General features: G+C 34.1%; 1 protein-coding gene across 1 annotated transcript in view; it reads right to left on the minus strand.

The window, feature by feature from the left end:
* Nucleotides 1-431: 431 nt before the first annotated feature.
* Nucleotides 432-25,541, minus strand: part of daw (dawdle) — a 68,134-nt gene continuing 43,024 nt past the window's right edge. The window contains exons 2-5 of the mRNA XM_069836949.1: nucleotides 10,055-10,291; nucleotides 9,716-9,894; nucleotides 7,386-7,589; nucleotides 432-7,083 (exon numbers count right to left, since the gene is read on the minus strand). Coding sequence (XP_069693050.1) covers nucleotides 6,919-7,083; nucleotides 7,386-7,589; nucleotides 9,716-9,894; nucleotides 10,055-10,291 — 785 coding nt within the window. The 3' untranslated portion in view covers nucleotides 432-6,918. The remainder of the gene's footprint in view (nucleotides 7,084-7,385; nucleotides 7,590-9,715; nucleotides 9,895-10,054; nucleotides 10,292-25,541) is intronic.

A 25,541-nucleotide genomic window follows, 5' to 3' on the forward strand; every position in this document is an offset into this window, starting at 1 on the left:
TAATGACTTCAGTTTTACACAGGCAGATGGTATGAAAAGGAGAACTTTCTGCAAATCGTGGTTTACAAAGAAGTCCTGGCTAACTGTAAGTGGAGAAAAACAAAGTTTATTTTGTTTCTATTGTCTATTGTTTGGTGGCGAGAGACTGTGGACGTCGACAGGCTGCAAAGATCTAAAACATTTAAGGGAGCGGATCAAAAAACAAGAAGTGCAATACATTTAGAAAATGCTTGTACTTAAGTTTAAAGTATTTGGAACAGTAAGTATTACTGCACAAATTGATTCTGCAGTCAAATTTTCAATCCAGAAACACAACGAACAGGTCACAAAAAACGGACATACAGTTGGTCTCAAAAAGTATTCGTCTACCCGACCTATTGATAAAAAGGTTAATAAAGAAAGTACTAAATACCAACATTAAAACTCGTAAAAATTATCAATTAAACTTTAATAAATGCTTAACATAATGCAGCCAGAATAAGCTTTGTATCATTTCATAATTATTAAATAAAAATGATTTTAAAAAATACTCCAGGATATAGTGTCACAAAAGTATTCGTCCTCCTTGTTTACTATACAGTGTATTAGTTCATGATGTACTAGCACAGTCTAGTATATACAGTCACGAAGCTCAATATGTAGTAAATATACATCCATAGATAGTTGCTAACCACTAGGATTGTTACTGTCGCCTCATTACAAACAATGCGAAATAGTACCTACACAGTCTATTGTTCCCAGTACCCTCATAAACTCAAGTTTCGTGATAGTATATACGTACTAGACTGTGGTACTAGTCAGTGAGTCAGACAGTAATACATGCAGTGTCTGTAAGTAGAGACGAAATGTTGAAGAGAAAGGAAAGGATCTTTGTTGAACGCGAACGAATTATTCAACTATATGAAGAAGAGAACTGTCAAAGAGAAATTGCCAATAAAACAGTAATACCACAGTCTAATATATACAGTCACGAAGCTCAATACGTAGTAAATATGCATCCATAGATAGTTGCTAACCACTAGGATCGCTAATATCGCCTCATTAAAGAGAATGCAAAATAGTACCGGCACAGTCTATTGTTCCTAGCACCCTCACAACTCAAGCTTCGTGACTGTATATACTAGACTGTGGTGATACCGCAAACAACAATAACCAGTATCATTAAGAGATATAAGACATCATCATCTGTAATCAATACATCAAGAACAGAACGACGAACGAAGCTGACACGGCGTCATGAGAGCAGCATTGTGAGCAGCCACACCGGTGGCTCAGTCAATGGTAATCTGATGAAATTTATAATAGGAGTTACTATTTTCATAACGTGCTCGAACATTAATACCTTTGCTCGCTGGTAAATAATATAATTATAGGAAAGAAATTTTGAAAAATATTAATGCTCAGCACAAAGAGCAAGAAAGCCGTTATGATTACCAGTCACTGAAGTCTCTCCATCATTTGTTACAGCAACAAGTTTCTAATATGGTTATTCTTATTTTCAGTCCAGTGCTTCAGGGATCAGTGAGCTACATCTCACAAGGCCACCGGCCACAAGTACTGTATACTATAATCCATGTTGAATCTTTCGTACAATATGAAATATACAGACACACTAAAACACACCCTAATCAAATTCTCAACACACAAATCAATTTCAGAACACACACACTATTTGACACAACTCTTCATCACACGAACGCACCCACACAACAGGCAGCAAAGTTGAGATAGCGCCGAGATCTAGTAGGCTCTGAGGATGGTGTTAAGTAGCACCGAAACAGCTGTAAGCCGCACATGTTTACGTAATTAACACGAGTAAGTTGGCCATTTAATCAATTATTTGTATACTATAAATTGATGCTTATCTAAGCAAGAAATGAAGAGAGTAAAAAGCTCACGCAAGGATAGCTTTTGTGTATAATCCAGAGAACGAAAGTTCATCTTTGGTTATGGTGCATATTAAATAATTTCATTTAGCTTATTAATGTCTTTAAAAAAATTCTTCAATAAAATAAACTATGAACATTAATGTTTTTCGCAACATGCTACTGCTTTTTATAGTGCACAGGCAAATATTTATTCAGTCTGAATCGTAACATATTCTCTAATACAGTATATATCAGTTGAATATTCCATATTTGAGAGGTGGGAAATATGTATAAGTAACACATTTTCATAAATACATTTTATTACGTATTCAAAATGTATAAAACAAACAAACAAAATAAACTGCTTTACAAAATACCAACAAATTCACACTCACATTAATTTAATGTAAACCAAATTTGCTAATTAAATTATGTTTAACAGCAATTAAATGAAGCCATGGTTAACTCTTTGATATTTTGTTTTATCATTTTCTTTTACCATGATTTCATTCATTACATGAAACACTCTTTTCTTCTTTCTTTCTCATTTATCTTCCAATTTTTATTTAGATTACCCTCATTGTTTTTAAATTATTTATCATGTATCTTACAGCTGATATTATTAAAACCTACATGGCTGTGTTGCAACATAAATAAATAAATATACAAATAAATACACAGTGCAAATAAATTACTGCTAAAGCTACATGAGATTGAAGAACTGAGGGTTTGTATTACATGCATTAAAACTATTGCTTTACATAGCAGTTGAACAGAGAATTCTGTGATGAAAAGTTTGACAATTATCAGTACTGTTTGGTTCTAATTCGTTAAAAAAAATGCATTATTAAAAACGTGGACAAGGCAAAAATGCCAAAATAAATACATGTTTCAGTTTTACATTTATTTTATATAAATATTGTATCATACCAAACAGTACTGAGGGCAACTTTCATCACTAAAAATAAATTTTAATTGCCTTAGAATTATTTCTAAATTTCCGAAATGCAGGCCTCATAGAAGAATATGCTCTCAAACAAGCCCAACTACAATTTCCAAAATAAGGTATTTACGATGTGTTATAATACATTTATTCAATTCATAATTCAAGGCCTACTACTTACAACCAGAAACTATGAGAACTGCATCCGCTTTCTATGATCCATTAGGATAATATCTAATGTAATATGTATTATTTTTTAACAAATGTGACTTAAATTTGAATGAGTTAAGTAACCACAAAGTTAAGTGAACATTTAAACAAATTAGTCATAATTAAACACAAACAAATTACATCAAACAGTTTATCCTCTATGTATAGCAAGTAAATATTACATACATAGTTTGATAATTCATTTTTAAATATCTGTACGGTACCACATTAATATTAATAACTAGCAAAACCCTACTTGCCTTCAACAAAAAATGTGAATGATGTCCTTAAGATAAATGAAGTAAGAAGTTGAAATATAGGCATCTTCCTAAACATATATTGCTTGATATGATTGCTAATAGACACATATGAATAATTAAAAATTTCAATTCTCCTTAAAACTGATCGCAATATCTTAATTGAATTTCATGTTCATATCGAAAACAGTAAAGCGTAAACTTTGTATTATTAAAATGTATAAACTATGGTAGGTACCAGTATTCATACATGTGTAATAAAATTTTTTGCCATAATATTTAAAAAATCTTAATTTTGACGTAGACATTTTGAAAGTTCATGTACACGCATTATGAGAGACTGTTAAACATTAAAAGTAAAATAAAGTACAGATATTTAATTTTTTCCATTGTAAGAATAAATCTGTTAGTCTTCTCTGAATTTAAAATAGAAAGTTGTAGTTAATGTACTAAGTACCGGTACTTAATTTTGTAATTTAAGTAATAACAGAAAGATATTTCTTATGTGACATAAAATAAATAAAATGGCTTCAAAATCACAATACAGAACTGATTTATTCTGTTAAAAATTTACTGTTAGATGTTAAATAAAATCTGAATTACAGAGAAAAAATTTTCAGCTTAACAGAAAATAAAATAAATGTTGACTTCAAATTGAAATGCCTAAACCTTAATATAACCTCCATCTAGAATTCAGTTCTGTGTTGATTACCCGTTACCAGTATCAATTCAATTACACGCATTTTTAAGAAGTCAAGGAAAGACTAACATTATCAGTGTATACAATCTTCACCAAAATGTACACCTTTGTTAAATATGAATGGTCAGTTCTGTACTACATTATATTAAACTCTGTAATTTCATGTGAAAATGTACCTGTGATAATATAGTTAACAGAAGCTAATGTTTCAGAAATGACTGCTCATTTTAGATTAAATATATACATGTTTGTTCACTTTAAGTACAACTGACATTCCAAAGAAGCTTTTCCAATAAGTACACTACGTCATAATGGAAATTGGATCTAATATTTATATTTCTGAAAATTAGACTTAATTTCCCAATGAATTAATCGACTTCTCTAATATACCATAATTTTCGTGTTGTGTCAGATACTGTGAATGTTACAAGAAATCTGCAACACTATACATCTACATTTGAGTTTCGTAGTAACAGTAGTTTACTTTACTACTTTAGTAGTAGCACTTTACTACGCACAGAGAAGTCACTCTCATCAGTACAGTTACATTAACATACGACAAGGTGACTGGCAAATTTTATATAAATTGCAAGTGTTAGATATAATGATTAGGTATATTTCCACTTTCATGTACATATAATTTTTAATTTTAATTCGAATTTTTCTTTGCAACAAGTTTTATATAATAATTCTCATCACAGGAAAGTAAGAAATAGCTCTACAAATTTTAAAGAACTTAAAAATGCCAATAACGAAATTGTAATAAATTTCTTACGTTTAATCTTAAAAATTTGACGTCATGGGAAAAATTACTCAATTGTATAATGAGTATATCTTCAATTTTGGAACTTCGTTAATCCTTTTAAATACAATTTTATAATGTATTTACAGATTCTTACTGATCGCTTAAGAATGACTTAAAAGTTATACTTAAAGGGAAGTGAACATCATTTTGTGAAGGAGATCAATCTGGGACAAAATCCTGTGTGTTTTTTTTTTTAATAAGACCTTGTAATGGTTTCATTACACTTAGCGCTTCAAAAATTTCACAATATATTTTTAATATCCATTTTCTTAAAATTGTGGCAGAGTAGGACCATTCAGATACTCAGTGTTATACTACTCAGAAACCGATGTCCTAACACAAGTAGAAAACATTAAAATTGACAATTGACTAGAAAATACTACATATTTGCAAGTTTCAATGGATTTTAATTTTTGTTTTCATATTCAGACAATTAGATCTCACTTTTACTTTTTAAATCAATAAAGCTTTTCAAAATATCTTCACTCAATTAGTAATAAAAATGTGGTTTAAAATTCTCCACTAGATAAAAAAAAAATTCATATGACTTGATTTCGAAACTGAAAAATCTCAAACTAAAATTAAGAAAATGTAAAGTTTGATGTGATCACAAAACCGACAAAATGTTATTTAAGATTTTAATTTATGCTGAAGTTAAAACTTATCGATAATAACTTATACGAAAATACTATTTTCTTATCCGTTTCCATATGGACTCTTCTTTGACACAATCACAAGATGACATATATTCATTTGGGTCGAAAAATGTGAGGTATGCCACTGCGTTCAACTTATGTATTGTAAGAAGAATTATTAGAAGAGTATAATGTTTAACTTTTCTTACCATCAGCACTTCGAACATAAGTAAATATTTATGCTTGAAGAGCCAAATTATTCCTGTTACAAATTACTATCAGCGATTTTGTTACTCGGAATTGCATAAGTAACTTTTTAAAACTATTAAATTACAAAATATACTAGTTCGGTAAAACTAAAAGAATAAAAATAACCTTATGCATGCAAAATGAATTTTTTATAGAGTCTACTTACGTTGAATTAAGTTTTTCTAACGCATATCATTTTTCGGAGACTGAGCTATTCTTTGGTTTTGTATTAGGCCTACTAGTTTTTCCAGTGCAGTGAAATTGGAATCATGCACAGATAGAAAATATCATATCTTATCTATTGTGACGTTTTTATTACTTCGAATTTCTTAGATTTTTAGAATTTAGTATAATTACTATAAGAAAAATTCCATGTATCATTATACTTCATTTTCTCAACTAAATAAAAATTTAGGTGTATCCTTATTGTGTGCCAGTGCCTGAATGACTACCTGATTATTTTACTAGGATTGCTAAAGTTTCTTACTGTATTTTATACAGGTACAGTACCGGTAATATAAATATACACAATCTCTTTACACACATTTTCAGTATGGTTATTTGTACAATGTAAGATGTACCTTCCAAAATTTCACATCATGAATTATTATGGTTGCATATTTGCAGTGATATTGCAAATGGATACAGAAGGAAGCAATCTTTCCACTTAGCCTGTTCTCAAACAAAAACATGGTAACTGCATGGTCACACTAATAAAAGGAAAAGTTATCTTTCATAATGTGGGACTCCAATCTTAAATATTTTAATTTTAAGAAATTATTTTTAAAAACTCGTGATAATCTTTGTTTTCATTTTACTTGCATAAATGCAGCATTCCAGATTCTTGTACGAAGAAACTAGTAACACTAATCTCATTGAAATATGACACTTCAATTGCTGATAAATTATTAAAGAAAAAAAGAGTAAATGAAAGTACACGCTGAACTTAATTTTCATAAACAGTCAATAAATTAGTTGATAAGACGGTGTATACATCCTCTTTCAGATAATTGTTTGCTGAGTCAGTCATTGTGCTGGCACTACAAACTAACGATTGTAGCTATGTATTTACAGGTCAGTTCTTGATCACTCAACTGCTAGAATAGACATGGACAGAAGGACAGTACCTTTTTCTTTAAACGTTCACTCTCACACTAGGAATGGGAGAAAGAAGCATACTCGATGTCTTTAGCAGGTACAAGTAAAATACTGGTCTGGACATGTCAGCTTTATGAAAGCCTTTATTAGTACTTACATGCAGCCACATGATTCCACTACCATGTTTGGCAATGTTGCGTGAGTAATTGTTTGATTGTTGTCCACGTACAACAGCTGTAGTGACGACAATTTTGTAGGTGCACAACAAGGAACGAGATCGAGTTGTCTGGCCTGATTACTATGAAGGAGTAACAGTCTCTGCAATAATAATTTCGCACATTAATAATTACAGAGCATTTCCAAATTTGAAATAAACATATTCATCTTTCAACAGTTCACAGCTGTGTAGCAACAGTTAGCTTGTCTGTCCGTGAAATGAGAGGGCCAGGGTTCAAATCCTGGTTGAGACAAGTTTTTTCCAGGGTTTTCCCTTAACCCATTAAGAGCAAATGTGAAATGATTTCAGAAAACTAGATGAACTCTGACAATGAACTAAATATCAGCAAAACATTATGAAGAAATAGGTAACCTGAAACTATATTTTACGAAATATTACTCACTTGCATTAATGTGCTGTGGTGGGCCCCACTCTGAGTTATCGAAGCAGCACTGTTACAAGACCCACGGCAGAAATAGGCATGGTAACCTGTTGGCTGCAAGATCCACTCATCCCAGCCAATGTCGGCAAAAGAAATGTATAAATTTTCCCTACAGCACTCAGAAACACCTGGGTGACAATTAATACTTCGTTTTGCACGACGATTCTGTAAAAGATAAGGACATATACTGTAAGAAATATATTATAGTATATAAGAAAATATAACATAACAAAACTTTAATATACGTAAATTTACATTGTCGTACATTATAAGTTACGTCACATTACATCCTATCACAATAAATTTTCACTTATATTAATTTGAAGATGCTTTTGTTTGTGCATATATTAAAACAGTTAATATTAAAGTGTTTTAAGGAAAGCCACTGAACAAAATTGTTCTGGTTCTTGTTGTATTGCTATCTGAAAAATGATTCGAGTCATAGATATTTATTTGAATCATCGCGATAATTTCAAATAATTTCTTCTGTAATCATTTGCAAATTTGCAGTTATGTATAAATAGCAAACCTATTCTATAAATTTCGTTTAAAAATTTTTCAATAGGAGTCATATAGGTAAGGTAAAGGTATCCCGTAACATGCCATGAAGGCACTTGGGGGGCATGGAGGTAGAGCCCTATGCTTTCCATGACCTCGGCACTAGAATGAGGTGGTGTGGTCGGCACCACGCTCTGGCCGCCTTTTACCCCCGGGAAAGACCTGGTACTCAATTTTATAGGAGGCTGAGTGAACCTCGGGACCGTTCTGAAAGTTTGGCAACGAGAAAAAATCCTGTCGCCACCTGGGATCGAACTCCGGACCTTCCAGTCCGTAGCCAGCTGCTCTACCAACTGAGCTACCCGGCCGCCCAATAGGAGTCATATAATAATATAAATTAATTATTGCTCTAAAGTGTAAATCTTTGGGAATGTATGTCTCATACCTTATCAATAAGACTCATTCTTAAAGCAGAAGTGGCAAAAATTGAAAGTTGTTATAGTCAGTTTCGAACAAAGTGATCTATAGTTTGAAATATATTAGGCTACTATACAAGTCATATATAGAGGAAGAAAAAAAAAATAGAATTGAATTGTACTTTTTGAAAAATAAATTTGTTGTATTATTTTGAAAATAATGTATTCAAATATCTATACAAATTCTGCAAAATATTGCCTCGTCAAGTTCTCTGTCTCATTCAGCCAAATTCAGAGTATATCATACACCACCCAAATGTATTTATCTGAAATTCTGTTGCAAGTACGATTATCAGTATGTCTATAATTATGTTTTTCATAATCGAACTTAATAGGCCTACTAAATGTTAAGGTAATTGAAATTAACTGCACAGAAGGCAGTAAGGTTTTCTGATCAAAGTTTTTTTATTTTACATGATTTCCAAAAATTAGAAATAATAATAATAATAATAATAATAATAATAATAATAATAATAATAATAATCATCATCATCATCATCATCATCATCAAATACATCATGGTTTAGGCTTTTAGGCCTGTTCCATTTCCAGGGAATCAGAACTGTTTTCTCCATCTCTTTCTGGGCCTGCCAAGATCTCTTCTACCAACTAGTTGATATAGGAACTTCTGTACAGGTGTGTGGTTTATGTCCATTCTCTCAGTTGTTGGTACCACTGCTGTCTAGAAGAGTCTATGAAGTCAAGAAGACTTTGTATTTGTAACTCCACGAATTTCACCATTTCTCTTCTGATCTTTCAATCTGTAACCAGCAAGTGCTCTTAATAATCTCACCTCCGCTGCCTTTATTCTTCTACGTTGTTGTTTGGTCAGTTTTCGGCTCCATATGTTAACAATGGTATTGCCATTATCTTATAAAATTTCAGTATTATTACCTTCCGGATTCTTTGCATTAGATTTTGTTGCTTTGTTTCCAGGAGCTGTAAATTATTATTATTATTATTATTATTATTATTATTATTATTATTATTATTATTATTATTATTATTATTATTACCGGTATCATTATTATCATCATACATATTGGTATGAATTTTCCACTGGAAATAAGAAAATTATCGATTTTGAGGGCATACTGTTCAGCATAACGAGTCAAACTGTAATTTGTTGATGATTTTATCATGGTTTTATCGTTTGCTTTGTCATTAGTGTACGAATTTTTCAAGCTTAGCACCATAAATGAGTGACACATGAGGTTTTTTTTTTTTTCAATATATTTGGATAATAACTTTATTCTTAAACTATTTCAATAAACATAAACATACTAGATTTGAAACAGTACCAGTACCGTAACTTACTTTTTTCACAGTCTTCGTACTAATGATGATGAATGGTTTATGCTCTGACTCTAAAGCCACGGGTGACTTGTTAACATCCATGATACAGGTCTTGCATTCAACGTTAATTGCGTGGGTGAGCTCTTGGTATTCCAACCAAATTTTTACTGTCCAAAGCAGATCAATTTTCATCCATCCAGCTGTGAAAAGAAACACATTATTTATTAATTAATTTATTTATTTAAATACATTAAAGACAAAAAAGTAACAAGATGCTCAATTACAGAAAACGTTGACAACCTGTCTCCTGAAATGATGTGTAATAGCTATAGAAGATATGTTCCCGAAAACATTACTCACCTTTGAGACCTGTTTCATAACTGGCCAGCTGTTTTGTTTTATGAATGCTATGATTCGAGTTCCCATGTACAACCTCAGACACAACGAAAGACTGATTATAATAATTGTCTCCCAGATCTTCCTCTTTATACAGCCACAATTCCACAGATGTAACATCTTCTGCTTGTAATTCAGCTGGAAGTTTGAATCCGAAACAGGCAGAATGGTTCATAGCTGCAGGGGAGCACCTCATGCCATCTGGAACATCAAAACAGTTGCTTGAGTATTGCTTTAAGTTGTAAATTTATGCTCGAGTAAGTGATGTTCTGTGTTGAGTTTTTACTTTTGGGAAAGAGAAGTTACTTTTAACATGACTCTGAATGAGAAAAACTGTTAAAAAAAAATGTATGTACCAGTAGTCTTCATATTTCCGAAGTCATTCTATTTAAATAACTGATTAAATGGCGATCTTACTCGTGTTAATTGTGTAAGCATGTGCTGCTTACAGCTGTTTCGGTGCTTCTTCACACCATCCTCAGAGTCTACTAGATCTCGGCGTCATCTCGAACTTTGCTGCCTGTTGTGTGGGTGCATTCGATTGTTGAAAAGTGTTGAAATGTGGTGTCAAATAGTCAACACTTTTCAACAATCGAACGCACCCACACAACAGGCAGCGACGTTCGAGATGACGCCGAGATCTAGTAGTATATTATTATATATTATTATAATGTACCGAAGTACATATGATATTTCCATGCAGATATTCTGCGTTATCATACGATGAAAGAGTAATGGAACGGAGAAAAATTCTCTCCGGCGCTGGGATTTGAACCCGGGTTTTCAGCTCTACGTGCTGACGCTTTATCCACTAAGCCACACCGGATTCCACCCCGGCGTCGGAAGAATCGTCTCAGTTTTAAGTTCCAACTCTTGGGTTCCCTCTAGTGGCCGCCCTCTGCACTACGTCATAGATATCTATGAACCTAGGACCGAAGTCCACACATTATAATAATATATATAAGTGTAAATCACTTCGTGATTTAAGACGGCGCTTATTCCGTCGGATCCCGGCCAACTAGTCACTCATTACGAGTGCACCTCAGCACATGTGTGGACTTCGGTCCTAGGTTCATAGATATCTATGACGTAGTGCAGAGGGCGGCCACTAGAGGGAACCCAAGAGTTGGAACTTAAAACTGAGACGATTCTTCCGACGCCGGGGTGGAATCCGGTGTGGCTTAGTGGATAAAGCGTCAGCACGTAGAGCTGAAAACCCGGGTTCAAATCCCGGCGCCGGAGAGAATTTTTCTCCGTTCCATTACTCTTTCATCGTATTGAGATCTAGTAGGCTCTGAGGATGGTGTGAAAAAGCACCGAAACAGCTGTAAGCCGCACATGCTTACACACTTAACATGAGTAAGATCGCCATTTAATAAATTATTTATATTAAAGTGTTAAAAGTAGTGTACGAAAGATTCAACATGGATTATCAAGGTCATTCTATTTATCACATAAAATAAGTTCAACTGAACATACAGTATATAGTGGCGTCACACCACACCATCTCATTCTGATAACTGCAAGACTGTATCTGTCTTAAATCATTTAATTAAATATGGGCATATTATAATTTCCATGATCGGTTTTGTAGTCTTTCATATTTGAAGAAGTAAGAATTCTGACTAAAGAAAATGTAGTTTACTGCAGTTTCTTTCGTAATTGAGGGGTGCTCTGCAATAACAAGGTATGTGTAAGAAGTGGGTGTTTGGCAGTAAGTAAAAGTAACATTGTTTTCATTAGCAAAGAAAGGCCTTTGCAAATCTGCGTTTTTAAATTTCTTTTTAATTAGTATGATCGATAGCTACTAGGGAATGGATGATAGACAACACTAGGTTACATTCTAAACAGCTCACATAAGTGACATATTCCCTTTTTCCCTTCACCACATTCAGGCTCTATTATAAACTTCAGAAAACAATCTATATGAACAATTGTGAAAGAAGCACAGTGTCGTAAACTACGTTTCTTCAGTCAGAATTCCTAGTCCTTCAAATAAGTAAGACTGAAAATTCGATTATGGAAGTTATAAAATATCAACATTTGATTATATAAGTTTCCATAATTTTTCTGTTTACATTTTAATGAAACTTTCCAACTAGGAATATACCACTTTTCTTAATCTCATGATAAAAAAATATTATCTACTGCTTCAAATGCTTATTCCGATTGCTATAATGCTGTCATCATAACATCAGAGCACATCAAAGGTTCGCGGCGACGACCTGACCTGGACTCTAGCTGTTGCGCTTTGATCACTGGCAGTGTTATTTAACATCTCGGGAAAATGCCAAGAATTCGAATGATGTAAATATGAGATTCTTTGAAAGATGAAATATCCGAGATTATTTTTTATTCACCATTTCTGATACAATAATACATACATTGGTTTCATCATTGTCCTTCAAAATTTGAAAAAGTAAAATTAATTACATTTAATGTCATAGAGAACTAGACTAATTACAATTAGGTAATAATGGGGAAATGAGGTTAATTATAATTCACTTTAAAACTAAAGCTAATTAGTATTTAGTATTTACAGTATTTATTTAACCTGGTAGAGATAAGATCGTCAGGCCTTCTCTGCCCCTCTACCAGGGGATTACAACTATAACATGAACAATAAAATTACAATTAATATTAAATTTACAATTGCAATTACAATAAAAATTAAAGTACGACAAGAATACCTGATTAATGAAAGCTAGACATTTTATCATAGAAGTTAGGAACAAAGAATATTTTTGTATTTACTGAATTACAAATTAAACCTACAATAACAAAATTCTATAGTGATGAAATTACCGGATATTGAAATATTTTGTGATAGATTAAGAGAACTATGTGCAAGAAACCATGTCTGAACGAGTCTCAATTACTGACCAAGTGCCTAGTAAGTTTGCGTTTGAATTGAATTTTATTTCGACAGTCCCTGATGCTAGCAGGTAACGAATTCCAGAGTCTTGGCAGGGCTATTGTGAAAGAGGATGAGTATGAGGAGGTGCGATGGGATGGTATCCTAATTGTGTATACATCAAAACTATATTTAATTTAGTAATGTTATGATTAAAGTCCTGCACCCACTTAGCTGAATTTAATCACTTTTCGCAAAATATTTAAATGGAAAATAGTAGAAAGTGTAGCATCGAATTGAACTGAATCAAATCTAGTAGAATTCATGAGCTAGAATATTTATTCGGCTGCCGGAAGACAGAATACTGTGGCAGGAACAAAATTTCTTGTTTCGGACATGATTGTATGTTCTCGTGAAGCCTTTGTGAAAAAACAAATGAACCATTTCCATTTTTGGCTGCTTGGTTTGTTTATTACAATTATTGCTGAAATAGTACATATAGTTATAAAGTTACAATTTAATAATATGAACGAAAAATGACAAAATCTTATTCAGAATTATCTGTTACTGTAAGACAAAAAACAAAAATTACTAATGTAAGGGGCCTAATTTTGATAATGCTTGGAACCAAATAAATTACCCTACTTGCTCGAATATCCCGCGCATATTTTTTCGAACTAAATAAGAAATTACTCGAAATGAAGTTTCAATGTTGCCCGATTTACCTCCAGAGCAATTCCTAAGGTGGTAGCACATGCCATTACTCTCCTGCACGAGTAGTCCAATTCTTAACATTGTTAAATGTCACAATCAAGTACAAGTGTGACAAGTGTATACTTTGTGCGTGTTATATTTTCAATGGATTCGTGATGCATAGGCACACATATCGCTCCTTCTTGTTGAAAAGAGCTTAAAAAATTGTAGCACCTCCAAACAGTTGGACGGAACAGGCAGAGGACGATTGTGTATGGAGAAGTAAGAGTGAAGATGAATGCACGGGTGACGACGATGATGGCGTTGACGAAAACAGAGCAGAATGAAGTTAATAATGACGACAAGTATTTGTTGCAACAAAACACGTAGTAAAATAAAGGGTGTTAACTTACTGACGCGTGCTATTAATATTGCAAGATATCGTGTAAACGGCCGACAGCAAGGCAACTGACAGCATGCAGTGTGTATGTACAAGATATGTTTGAAATGCGTTCTGTTCCAGGAAAAAAAATATATTGTTAACTGAACTGTATTTGTGTTTAATTGTTTTTAATTTATCGTGAATACATTTGTTGAAAATTTTATTTGGTATTTTTTACCCTTTCAAAAGTGAGGTGCGCGGCTTATTCGAGGGCGCGGAGTATTCGAGAAAATACGGTAATACAAATATCATGTAAAATTATATTAGGCCTATAATATACATCACATTTTGGGTATTAATTTATTTCTTCTCTTTCTTCCTCTTCATATAACAAACTATGTTTCAGCTATTATAAAATAATGCGATCCATTTTAATCTGCAAAACACTTAGATTCAATTCGATTCCACTGCATATATTCGGCGGCATATGTTTCTTTACTTTTCGATTCACTAAGTGGGCGTAGACCTTAAGACAGTTTAATAATAAGAATGATAGGCCTACCAGTAGTAGTAGTAGTAGTAGTAGTAGTAGTAGTAGTAGTAGTAGTAGTAGTAGTAGTAGTAGTAGTAGTAGTAGTAGTAGTAATAATAATAATAATAATAATAATAATAATAATAATAATAATAATAATAGCAGAAGTAGTACTTAGGATACTTTGGAATCCTCCTCTTCAATTATTATTCAGTATTAATTTATTAGTTGTAAACAGACTTGTATATAAGTTTCTGACATTGTCAAAATCTTAAAGCTGCATAAAATCTTAAAATTATAAATTTAGTAACGTTAAATGAGTTAACTTCTTTATATAATTAAGTTAGGCAAGTAGAAACTAATACACACGTCGAAATGTGATACTTAAACACTTCTGTTATCCGTATAGCTAATTACAACAATAAAATTATCGTAAAGTAACAACAATTAAAAATTCAAATACATTTCTAGGCTATATCACACCATAATACTGGACATTTTGTAGTTACTATACTGTAAGGTTATCTTCTTAATAGAGTATAGGTCTAGGTTTTGTTCATCTGACCCTCTACAAGGGATCTTCAATCCTATCACTTTTAATTTAAAGATTAACCGTTTCGCACGTAAATGATCCCTGGCCTTGCGCCATGTTGATCAAAAGATCATGGAGTCCCGCTGTTTGTAAGTGTCTAGTGTTAGTTCACATGACTCACAAGAGTAATGTCAAACCAATCCCTGAATGTTGAACATAAACGTGAAATATTAACAGATGTCGCTATTCTCACATAACGTTCCCCAAGCTATCCCGATGGTCCGCAAAATTTGTGTCCTCAATCGCTGGGTTTTTATTCAAATCTTTGGGAAGTGCACCGTAAATATAGTATTTCTGAGATGTTTTATTCTCCGTTAGGATATTACAGATTTTACCATCGACCATGGCCATAAGTACATTTTGATGCATTTCTACTTATTTTGGTAGGTTCCAAAAATTGATTTGTTTTTTGAACTTTATCTGTCTCTTCTTTGATTAATTATGACATTTTTAATGGGTCTGCAAAATTTCGTAGAGGATGCCCAAGGATTTTGCCACATGATTCGTTTTTCGGGCTCATTGGTATGGATTTGAAGAGAAACTAATTAAATTATGAATAAATTTTCATCAACGCATTCCTGTCTTCCTTCCTGCTCGAATCTTTGCTTGTGTGTGATATGCACCGAACTGCCTTCGCAACAGTTAATTCAACATTACGTTCTACCACAACCTGACTCAAAACATCCACTGCACACCGACAATACCCTGAATAGTATCGCCCAGTAGATCCTCGTAAAGTTCACTCTGCAGCGAAAGAAATTTCCTCCTAGTAAAATTGGAAGTGCTCTTTTTTTTTTTCTTGACTTGCTGCTTTCACTGAACAGTTTTCTTGGACGACCCCTATTCGGCATCTCCAGGCACACAAGCAAAAAACTGCAAATTTCTTCCGTAAAATTAAAGTAGTTATTTAGCAAGTCTTTTCTAACTTATATGGCGCAATAACCAGCGGGACAGAATTTTCGATGAAAAATCTCCGGTAGCTGTCTTAGTTATATTTTAAATGTCACTGAGAATAACTTTTAGTCCTAATGGAGCTATAATATTATTTAAATATCGTCACCCCGTGATTCAACACTAATCCGACACAAAATAAAAAATAAAAAATTCCAAGAGGTGTAGGCTGCCACGCCACTGAAATTATTCAAGCCTGCTTCACAGAGAGCTATACCTAAAAGGCAGATTTACATAATATCGGTTGGGTTCGCAGATATACGCAACCAAACAAACAGTATTTCGTACAGGTAATGATGTCGGAATATAAATATATAATTGAGGAGTGTGATTCCAAAACTCGCTCAGTCCATTTGGCCATTTGTTGATTTATACAGGGACATCATTTTATTTTTACTTCAATTTTTATTGTACCTGAGTTTTTGAATGTACTTCACTTCCACATCTTCTACTAATGAAGTTCAACTGTCCTCCGCACAGATCCAAGACCGCATATATAGTCATAGTAGCCTTACGGTCATAGTAAACAGTACGTTCCAAAAATACGTTCGCGTTTTCAGTAACGAAAGAGCTTTCAATATTGAATCATTTTCACATAGGTACTGTCGTCCATTTGCCTAAGTCGTATCCCGGTTTCCCCCACCAGCTTTTATTCGCCAGCTAGTGGCTAGGCTGTCTTAGCTCTTTTCTGAGCACATTAATTTCTGTTAGGAATTGGACGTCTACGTAATATTATACAACTGTTTAAAATAACTTAAATAAAACGGCCTCGTTAAGTAATTATCTGTCACGTGATTTCCTCCCTTTCTACGACCATACGACATAACCACTTGGACGGAGTAATTTTATCTTTTCGGATCAGGCAGAAGTGAAGATTGAATTTACAATACGTAAGGTACTCTTTTATAGAGTAGGTACAGAATTATTTCAACATGAGTTACTAGTACGAAGGACGAAACTGGTAATTGGGATTAGGTACTATAGTCTATAGTGCGATAATATGCACATTAGAACTGAAGCCTGTATCGAAATGAACGGCCAACATTTTCAAAAATGTGTTTAAATATCCATTTTATGATTATTTTTCAATTTAACTTCATTCTCTATATTGTACGCTAATGTGCTGTAGACATAATATACACTGCATAATGAATACGTCCCCATGGACAGCTCAGTTCGTGAGTAAAAACACTCATTGTTAATACTGTACTGTATTTTGATTAAACAAAAACCTAATGAAAATTATCAAACTCAAAAGCGAGATATTTCCTAGTTTACGTAAATGGATGAACTACTTTTCTTCCCTCCTATACCTAGTAAAGTGATTTGTTTGTATATTATGCCAGTATCATCGAACTCCAGTCGTGGGAGGGGGTAGCAAACGGCGTTGATCCAAAGGTATAGCCAGGTTAATATTAAAAATGTTAGTAAAAATAAAATGATGACCCTGTACATATAGGCTATATACGAGTTTTCAGAATTCTATCATAATATTTTAAGCTTGTTTTCTTCCAAACCAACGCCAATCCTTGTCTAAAAGTTTGTGTTATTGTGCATGTCACTTGAAAACTCGCTCAGTCCGTAAAACGGTGGACAAAAAAACTAGCCCAGTACTGTCATAAAAATGGACTGAACGCGTTTTGGGATCACATTCTTCAATAATTTTTTTGACAGCAGACAGCACTTTGTATTTTATGCATCACTCAAGTTAAAATCAGAGTTTTTGGAAAACATACAGGGTGAACCGTAAGTAATGTCATTAATTTCAGGGGGTTATTTCATGAGCATTTCGAACTAAAAGTTAAATACAATTTTGCTCGTTTTCGCTTCCTTTTCGAGATAAAAATTGGTTTATACGAAACATTTCATAGCGTGTTTTGGGAAAGCCATTGATATAATTCTCAGCCTGTTTAAGAGAGCAGTGTATTATGATTAGACTTCGTTGAATTGCCACACACAGCATGCTATCAGGTTGCCGATGTACGGTAGTATAGAGGAGGTGAGCGACCGCCCGGTCTCGTAGTATAAGCAGTTCATGTTAAGAGTTGTGACCGGTCCAAATAGATAGAGCAACTACAGCTAATGTATACCTATGTAAGCACTTGTTTTTGCATTACTGTGCTTGGAATAGTCAAAGCTCAACATATGTTCAGTGCAGACAGGAATTCAATCAAACATACTACAATGAGAGTGTTGCTGTTCCAAATAATTGGCCCTGGAATACCCTTACCTCCGCAGCCAGTCTTGACCCGTTGGGGAACGTGGTTGGATGCTGTTAATTATTATGCAGAACATTACGGCAAAATAATGGAGGTAGTTGATGCATTGGATAGCATAGACAGTTCCGCTGTTGCAGCTGTAAAATCATTGCCTTCTGAACAGCTATTGGAAGATATTCTGTTCATTGATTCTAATTTTAAAATCGTGTCCAAAAGCATCATCCTGGTAGAATCGTCTAAACTACAAATCTCAGAAGCCCTTAATATAGTTAATATAGTGTATAAAGTATCACAAACCGTTATCCAAAATAATAATTCACTAATTTCAGAAAAAGTGAAATGTAAGTTGAGAAACATTATTGCCAAAAATTCTGCCTATTCACAACTTCGTATTATAAATGATGTACTATCAGGTCACGAAAAGACATCTGAAGTTGGTGTACTAAAAAGTAGTGACTCCCCGTTCTTCAAATATATACGTATTACATCGTGTGATGTTGAACGTACATGTTCCCAAAACAAAAACTGTTTAAGTGACCATTGGAGGAGGTTACTTTGCAGTCGCTCAAAATGTACGTAACTCTTCACTGCAATGCACATAGTCAAGGATGATATGAGTATCTTACATTAAATTTTAAGAGTTAATATATATCACTATAAAATAATTGTGTATTTACATGTTTACACATTTCCTACTTCAATGATCATTCATTATATTTCTTGAATGCAGGATACAGGTTTTATTGTAACCGCAGTATACTGCTCAGTGTTTACATTAGAGACATACTCTATCCTTTGCACGTCCCTTTCTCATACAGTCTATACCGCGTGCGCAGTAAACCTTGCGATTCTCGTGGCAATTCCACGAAGTCTAATTATGATAATAAGTGATTGAAAGAATTTTAGTTTTTTTCCTTTAATGTGCATAAATTTGATCCGAACAAATGTCACATTGTAAAATTCCTTTGCAGAACGAAAAGTTACATTTGTTCGGATCAAATTTCTGCACGTATAAAGGGGAAAACTAAAATACTTTCAATGATTTATTATCATACTACTCTCTTAAAGTTAAAAGTACTTCTTGCAGATATTCAATAAACACCTTATTTTCTTTGAAATTCTCCAACTCAGGCGGTAGCGCGTGTACCTGCTGATCCGAAGTTGCGCTCGGGCATGCGTTCGATTCCCGCTTGAGCTGATTACCTGGTTGAGTTTTTTTCTAAGGTTTTCCCCAACCGTAATGCGAATGTCAGGTAATTTATGGTGAATCCTCGGCTTCACTTCGCCAATATACCACTTTGCTATCACCATTTCCACCTATACTAATTAACCCAGGAGTTTAGCGTCGTTAAATAACCAAGTACAACAAATTCTCCCATAAAGTTTCAAAACTGCAGCTTCCCTCGCAATCAATAAATCAATCAAATATGGGTGGAACCATAAGGAGGGTTATTTATCTATGCCCCCACGTTAATTTTTAAATACCAGTGCACTCTTTTGTCAGGTTACCAACTCCGAAGCCGTTTGCGGCTTGCACTGATTTACAAGAGTTTAAGTAGTTTAATATACTTGAAGGTAAGCAGAGATACGGTACCTAACAACTTTTTTAGATGGCTTAAATTTAAAGACGCATGAACAGAACAGGCTGTATTTAAAGGATAATTAGACTATTTAACTAAATTAACGCATGGTTTATAATTTTGAAGATCATTTAGGTTAACTGCAAGGGACTTGGGGAAGGTTGGTCTTTCATCAGGCAAAATTAACTGCAGATGGATGACAGCGAAGGCAAGACTCGAAGGAGCAAGAGCCCATCGGAGAAAGCAAACGACGTACATTTAGAAAAACTTCTATTAACTATAGAGGAACAATTTTTTTTAGGTCTTATCCCGACATTTGTCTTACAAGCAAACATTCTGATGGGGGCAGATAAAAAAGTTATTATTTTTTTCTTCCACCGTGTTAATAATGTCAAAAGAAGTGTTTATACAAATTTTGGCTACTCGACCGCAATTACTAGGGCCGTAAAAAATAAGTTTGCCAGAAGCTGCTAACAGAAAAAAAAACACAGTTTCATTAAACAAATTTATTGCAACAGACAGCAATTGTTGAGCCATTTTTCAACATACTTTCCATTGGAATTGAGACATTTCTCATCTCATGCAGTGGCGTATACTGGTTAAAGGGTTTGGGCTACCGCTGACCCTATTATTACACAAAATATATCTAACAATTACTTTAATTTTAATTACTATGGTAAAACTAATAATACAAAATTATTACATTATGTATATTATAAACTTTTTCTTTTGTAATTTCCTTGGGCTACCGCCGGGGCTGGTAGCCCCGGTAGCCCGCAAAATACGCCCCTGATCTCATGGGATCGACAGAGAGAGATGCTGACGCAGTCATATGCTGGTTCCAATCTTGAGGCGGCTGACTTGTACGACACAAAAATTGAACCTATGGTATGACAAATGTCTCAATTCCAGTGGGGGATATTTTGACAAATAGCGCAACAATTGCTGTATCTGTTTCAATAAATATTTCTATGCAATTGTGCTTTTTTCTATAAACGGCCCCAGGGAAAATCACTTTCTGGAAGGCCTCGTAATTGCGGTCGAGTGGTCAAAATTTTTGTATAAGCACTTCTTTTGACATTATTAACATGGTGGAAGAAAAAAAAAATAACTTTTTTATCTGCCCCCATCAGAACGTTTGCTTGTTAGCGTCCAAAGGAACCACGGAAAATCAAGGGCAGGATGAGTTGTACTAATAACTTACAGTTGTGACTATAAAAGTGTGGTGGGAAAACATCTTATGAGGAAGTTACTTTATTGAACAAGATAATATTCACTTACAATTAAGCTTCATCTTAATTCATGAATTCCGAACGCTGGTCCTGAAAAAAAAAACAGTTTTCCTCGCGATCAATATGTTGCTAATGATTATATTGTCTGTTAGGTCTGGGACAACTCCATCTCTTTCCCAGTATAGTTTCCAGATTTCATCCAGAATTCACTTACAAGCAAAGATTCTCATGGGGGCAGATATAAAAGTTATTTTTTTTCTTCCATCATGTTAATAACGTCAAAATAAATGCTTATACAAATTTTTACCACTCGAGCGCAATTACGAGAGCCGTAAAAGTGATTTCCTGGGGCCGTTTGCTGAAATGAAACACAATTTCATGGAAATATTTATTGGAACAGATATAGCAATTGTTGAGCTATTTTTCAACACGTTCCCCACCGGAGTTGAGACATTTGTCATACCGTGGGATCAACACACCAGTGTGTGATAGCCGTCTGAAGCTATCTGTCGATCTCATGGTACATATGCAAAATCTCAATTCCAGTGGGAAATAGCTCAACAGTTGTATTTGTTCCAATAATTTTTCCCAATGAAATTGTGTTTTTTTGTGTAAACGGGCCCAGGAAACTTATTTTTACGGCCCTTATAATTGAGCTCGAGTAACCAAATTTTGTATAAGCACTTGTTTTGACATAATTAACATGGTAAAAGAAAAAAAATAACTTCTTTATCTCCACCCATGAGAATTTTTGCTTGTCAGCTCGTTTACTTTCGAACCCGGGTCTGATGTACTAATAATTACAAGTGCTAACACTCAGTAAGTGCGCAAGATGTCCATGAAATGAAAACTAGGAAAGTATAATTGAAATAATTCCTGGCGAGTGGTGACTCGGCAAAATTCGTTCTCAAGTTGGGATAAAAAATAATCATCAATTTGGAAATGTATATAGTACGATACCAGCGTGACACGGAATGAGAGGTTTCTGTGCTCCTCCGCCTTGGACCCATCCAGAATCCATCCCCGCATCCAGCTGGCTATTTCTTCGATCCATCACTGTCTGCTCCCACAGCACGTGGTCCCGCGCGGTCTGCACATGGTTAGTTACACTCCAGAAACACGTGATAGTGGCGTGCCAGGTCATCCCCCCCCCCCCACACTCACTGTTGCCAATTTGGGAACGCAACTCTTAAATGTAATTTAAAATTTAATAAACTGTCATTTGTCTGTGCACCGAGTTCATTGAAATTTTACAAGTCATTGTCACACAACGTCATTGTCTAGTCCCGATATGTTGTCTACGTCCAAGGCAAAAAAGAAATCTACTGACGGTACTCCTCTTTGGAATGCTGCGAAAGATCGACGTCGATAAAAAAAAATATGAACGTTGTCATGAAATTAATGTCTTCTATTACGTATGAATTGAAATAATAATTGTTATTTTAAGCAGATTGCTAATTAAGATTTATGAAGAGGGGAGGTTAGAATCCTAGGTAGAAAATACAGTAGAAAATGTATTATTATTATTATTATTATTATTATTATTATTATTATTATTATTATTATTATTATTATTATACACTACTACTGTGTGAAACTTATGAAGTGAACATGTTGATAATGAAAGTGAGAATGGTAATTACGTTGTCTGAGAGTAATCGAATAAATTTCCGAGAAGTGTTGTTCATTGTAAGTGCTGAAACCTTGTTCACATTCAAATGATGTGAGACTGGAATTATTTTAACGCTTTCAATGAGATCTTTTTTCCAATTGCCTATCATCTATGATGATAATACTGATAATATTTCTTAAAATTTAGTGTATAATTCTTAAATATTCGTTTTATGATGTTTAATAAAGCACAAAATTTTCGTGATGTCTCAACAAAACTATCTATTATGGGAAAAGCTTTTGATAATCCGCCATCTAATGACATAATAATTTGTTTAGAACTAATACCAGTAGTGTATTTAATATTCTATATACATCTTATGAAAATCAGAAATTTATTTTTGAAAACTGACCGTTAATATTATTTTTGCAGAATCTATCCATAATATCGTAGAATATGTCTCAAAGTTTCATTTTCAACTGTCAACATGACGTAGTTCTATCTATTGCCGCTAAAATGGCGACAGGCGCTGAGCGAGCGTTATATGTGCTGGAATTTCATTCCCGCTATGTCACTGAATTTTTATGTGGACATATTAGAACATTAGTTGATGCTACAGCTGGAGAGTGGTAGTGAAGATTTCATCTAACAACATAATGGCGCTACGCCTCACCTCTACAATGACATCCGGACATTCCTGAACGCCCGATTACCAAACCGATATATTAGTCTTGCGGGGTAGTATGACAATCAGCTATTGTCCTGGCCTCCACGTTCCCCTGATTTAACACCATGGGGATATGTAAAGTATTCTGTATTTGTATCCCCATTACCGGAAAATCTACCCGATCTCCTGACTCATATCATCAACGCTATTGCTGCAATCGATATGAATACATTGCGCCGTTTATGGAGTGAACCGGGCCACCGACTTGATGGCTGCAGGATGACAAGCGGAGTCCGTTTCAAGCACTTTATAGGGTATGTAAAAAACTGAGAGTATTAGGACACAGAAGTTGTACAAGGTGACAAGAAGAGAATGTATAAGGTATGTAAAAAAATTAAAGTTTGCCCACATGCTCGTGTAGGTATAATAAAATAAAATTGTTCTATGTTTAGTACATTGTTAGCAATAACATTTTAGAATCATGATAATCATTGAGGTACACGATGAAGAGCGTGAATTTCCAGGATAAAGCCCTTCTGTTAGTTTATTTTATTTTATTGGGTTATTTTACGACGCTGTATCAACATCTAGGTTATTTAGCGTCTGAATGAAATGAAGGTGATAATGCCGGTGAAATGAGTCCGGGGTCCAGCACCGAAAGTTACCCAGCATTTGGTCGTATTGGGTTGAGGGAAAACCCCGGAAAAAACCTCAACCAGGTAACTTGTCCCGACCGGGATTCGAACCCGGGCCACCTGGTTTCGCGGCCAGACGCGCTGACCGTTACTCCACAGGTGTGGACCCTTCTGTTAGACGCGTTTTGGTGACCACACATCACTGAATTTCCAATTATGGTTGTTATGCGAAGAACTGTACTGGCTGAAGAAGCACCCCCGATGTTAAAGTATTTTGCACTGTTATGTTACTACCTGGACTAAATGAAATTCATTTTGTGACAGGTGATTATTTTAGGTATTTTGAAAAACGCGTAGGTCATAAATATCGAAATACTATTTTATAAATATAACTCTGGGTTATGTTGGAAACCTACCCTTGTCTAGTCTCATACCGAGATGCAATTAATAACCAGGAGGCTGGTTGTCAGATGCTCTTTGCTCTCGTATCGACTCAACAGCCTCTGTACGTCCGAGCTCAGGTAAATTTATTCGGACATAAAGCTACACTGGGACTTGATATTAGAGAGTAGAAACGCAATATTATTTCAGAGAGAACTGTATGAATTTATGTAACACTAGCCGTACCCGTGCGCTCCGCTGCACCCGTTAGAAATAAATACAAAGTAATTACATAATGAAAATAGGACATTTGATCCAGGGAACATTCGTTTTTGATAGAAGGATAAATAGTTTAATATGTTACTTAACTTAAATTGTATTTAAATAATTCAAATGCGATCATTTTGGTCCAGAGAGCAATCATTTGGTGCAATGACAATTCCTTTAACATGTTTCTTAATTGTTATTACATGCAACCATAGTTTAATGAAGATTGACATATCATTTAGTTTTAATGTGTATGCTTTATATTACTTGCTATATGTTTCCAATGAATTATGGTAATGATTTAATTTTAACCCTTTGTTTTGTACGTCTTCAGTAAATGGCGCTTGGCCCATTATGGTTCTGAACCCTTCACAGCATATATAGGCCTAGTGATATGTAATATTATATTTCTTTCTTTCGAAAATGTAAGAATTCACCATCTCCTATGTACCATTGCTATGGAATGAAAAAATGCGTTTTTTCTTCCTACTCAAAAATTTTGTATTTTGCACATAGGAGTTACTGCAGGAACAACAACGCTAAAATCTGAGGTGGCGGTGAAAATGTATTGTGTTATTTTAAAAGTCTTGTATATCCTTAAATATGTCCTATTAAAATTTTCCATAGAATAAAACTTACCGGAAGTCATTTTTAAAGAAACTTTTGTTATGTAACATTTTTCACGAAAATTAATAATAAGGGAGATATTTCGATTTATCTAATTTAAGTCCCCTTATAACCCCCCTTTTAAATAAAATATTTCGAATGCCATATAGCCTAAAATCTAAGTTACAACGAACTTAATTTATATTCCAATTTTCATATAAATCGGTCAGCCATTTTCGCGTGAAAAG

The sequence above is a fragment of the Periplaneta americana genome, chromosome 10 (assembly GCF_040183065.1).
Source record: "Periplaneta americana isolate PAMFEO1 chromosome 10, P.americana_PAMFEO1_priV1, whole genome shotgun sequence".
Taxonomy (NCBI): Eukaryota; Metazoa; Arthropoda; class Insecta; order Blattodea; family Blattidae; genus Periplaneta; species Periplaneta americana.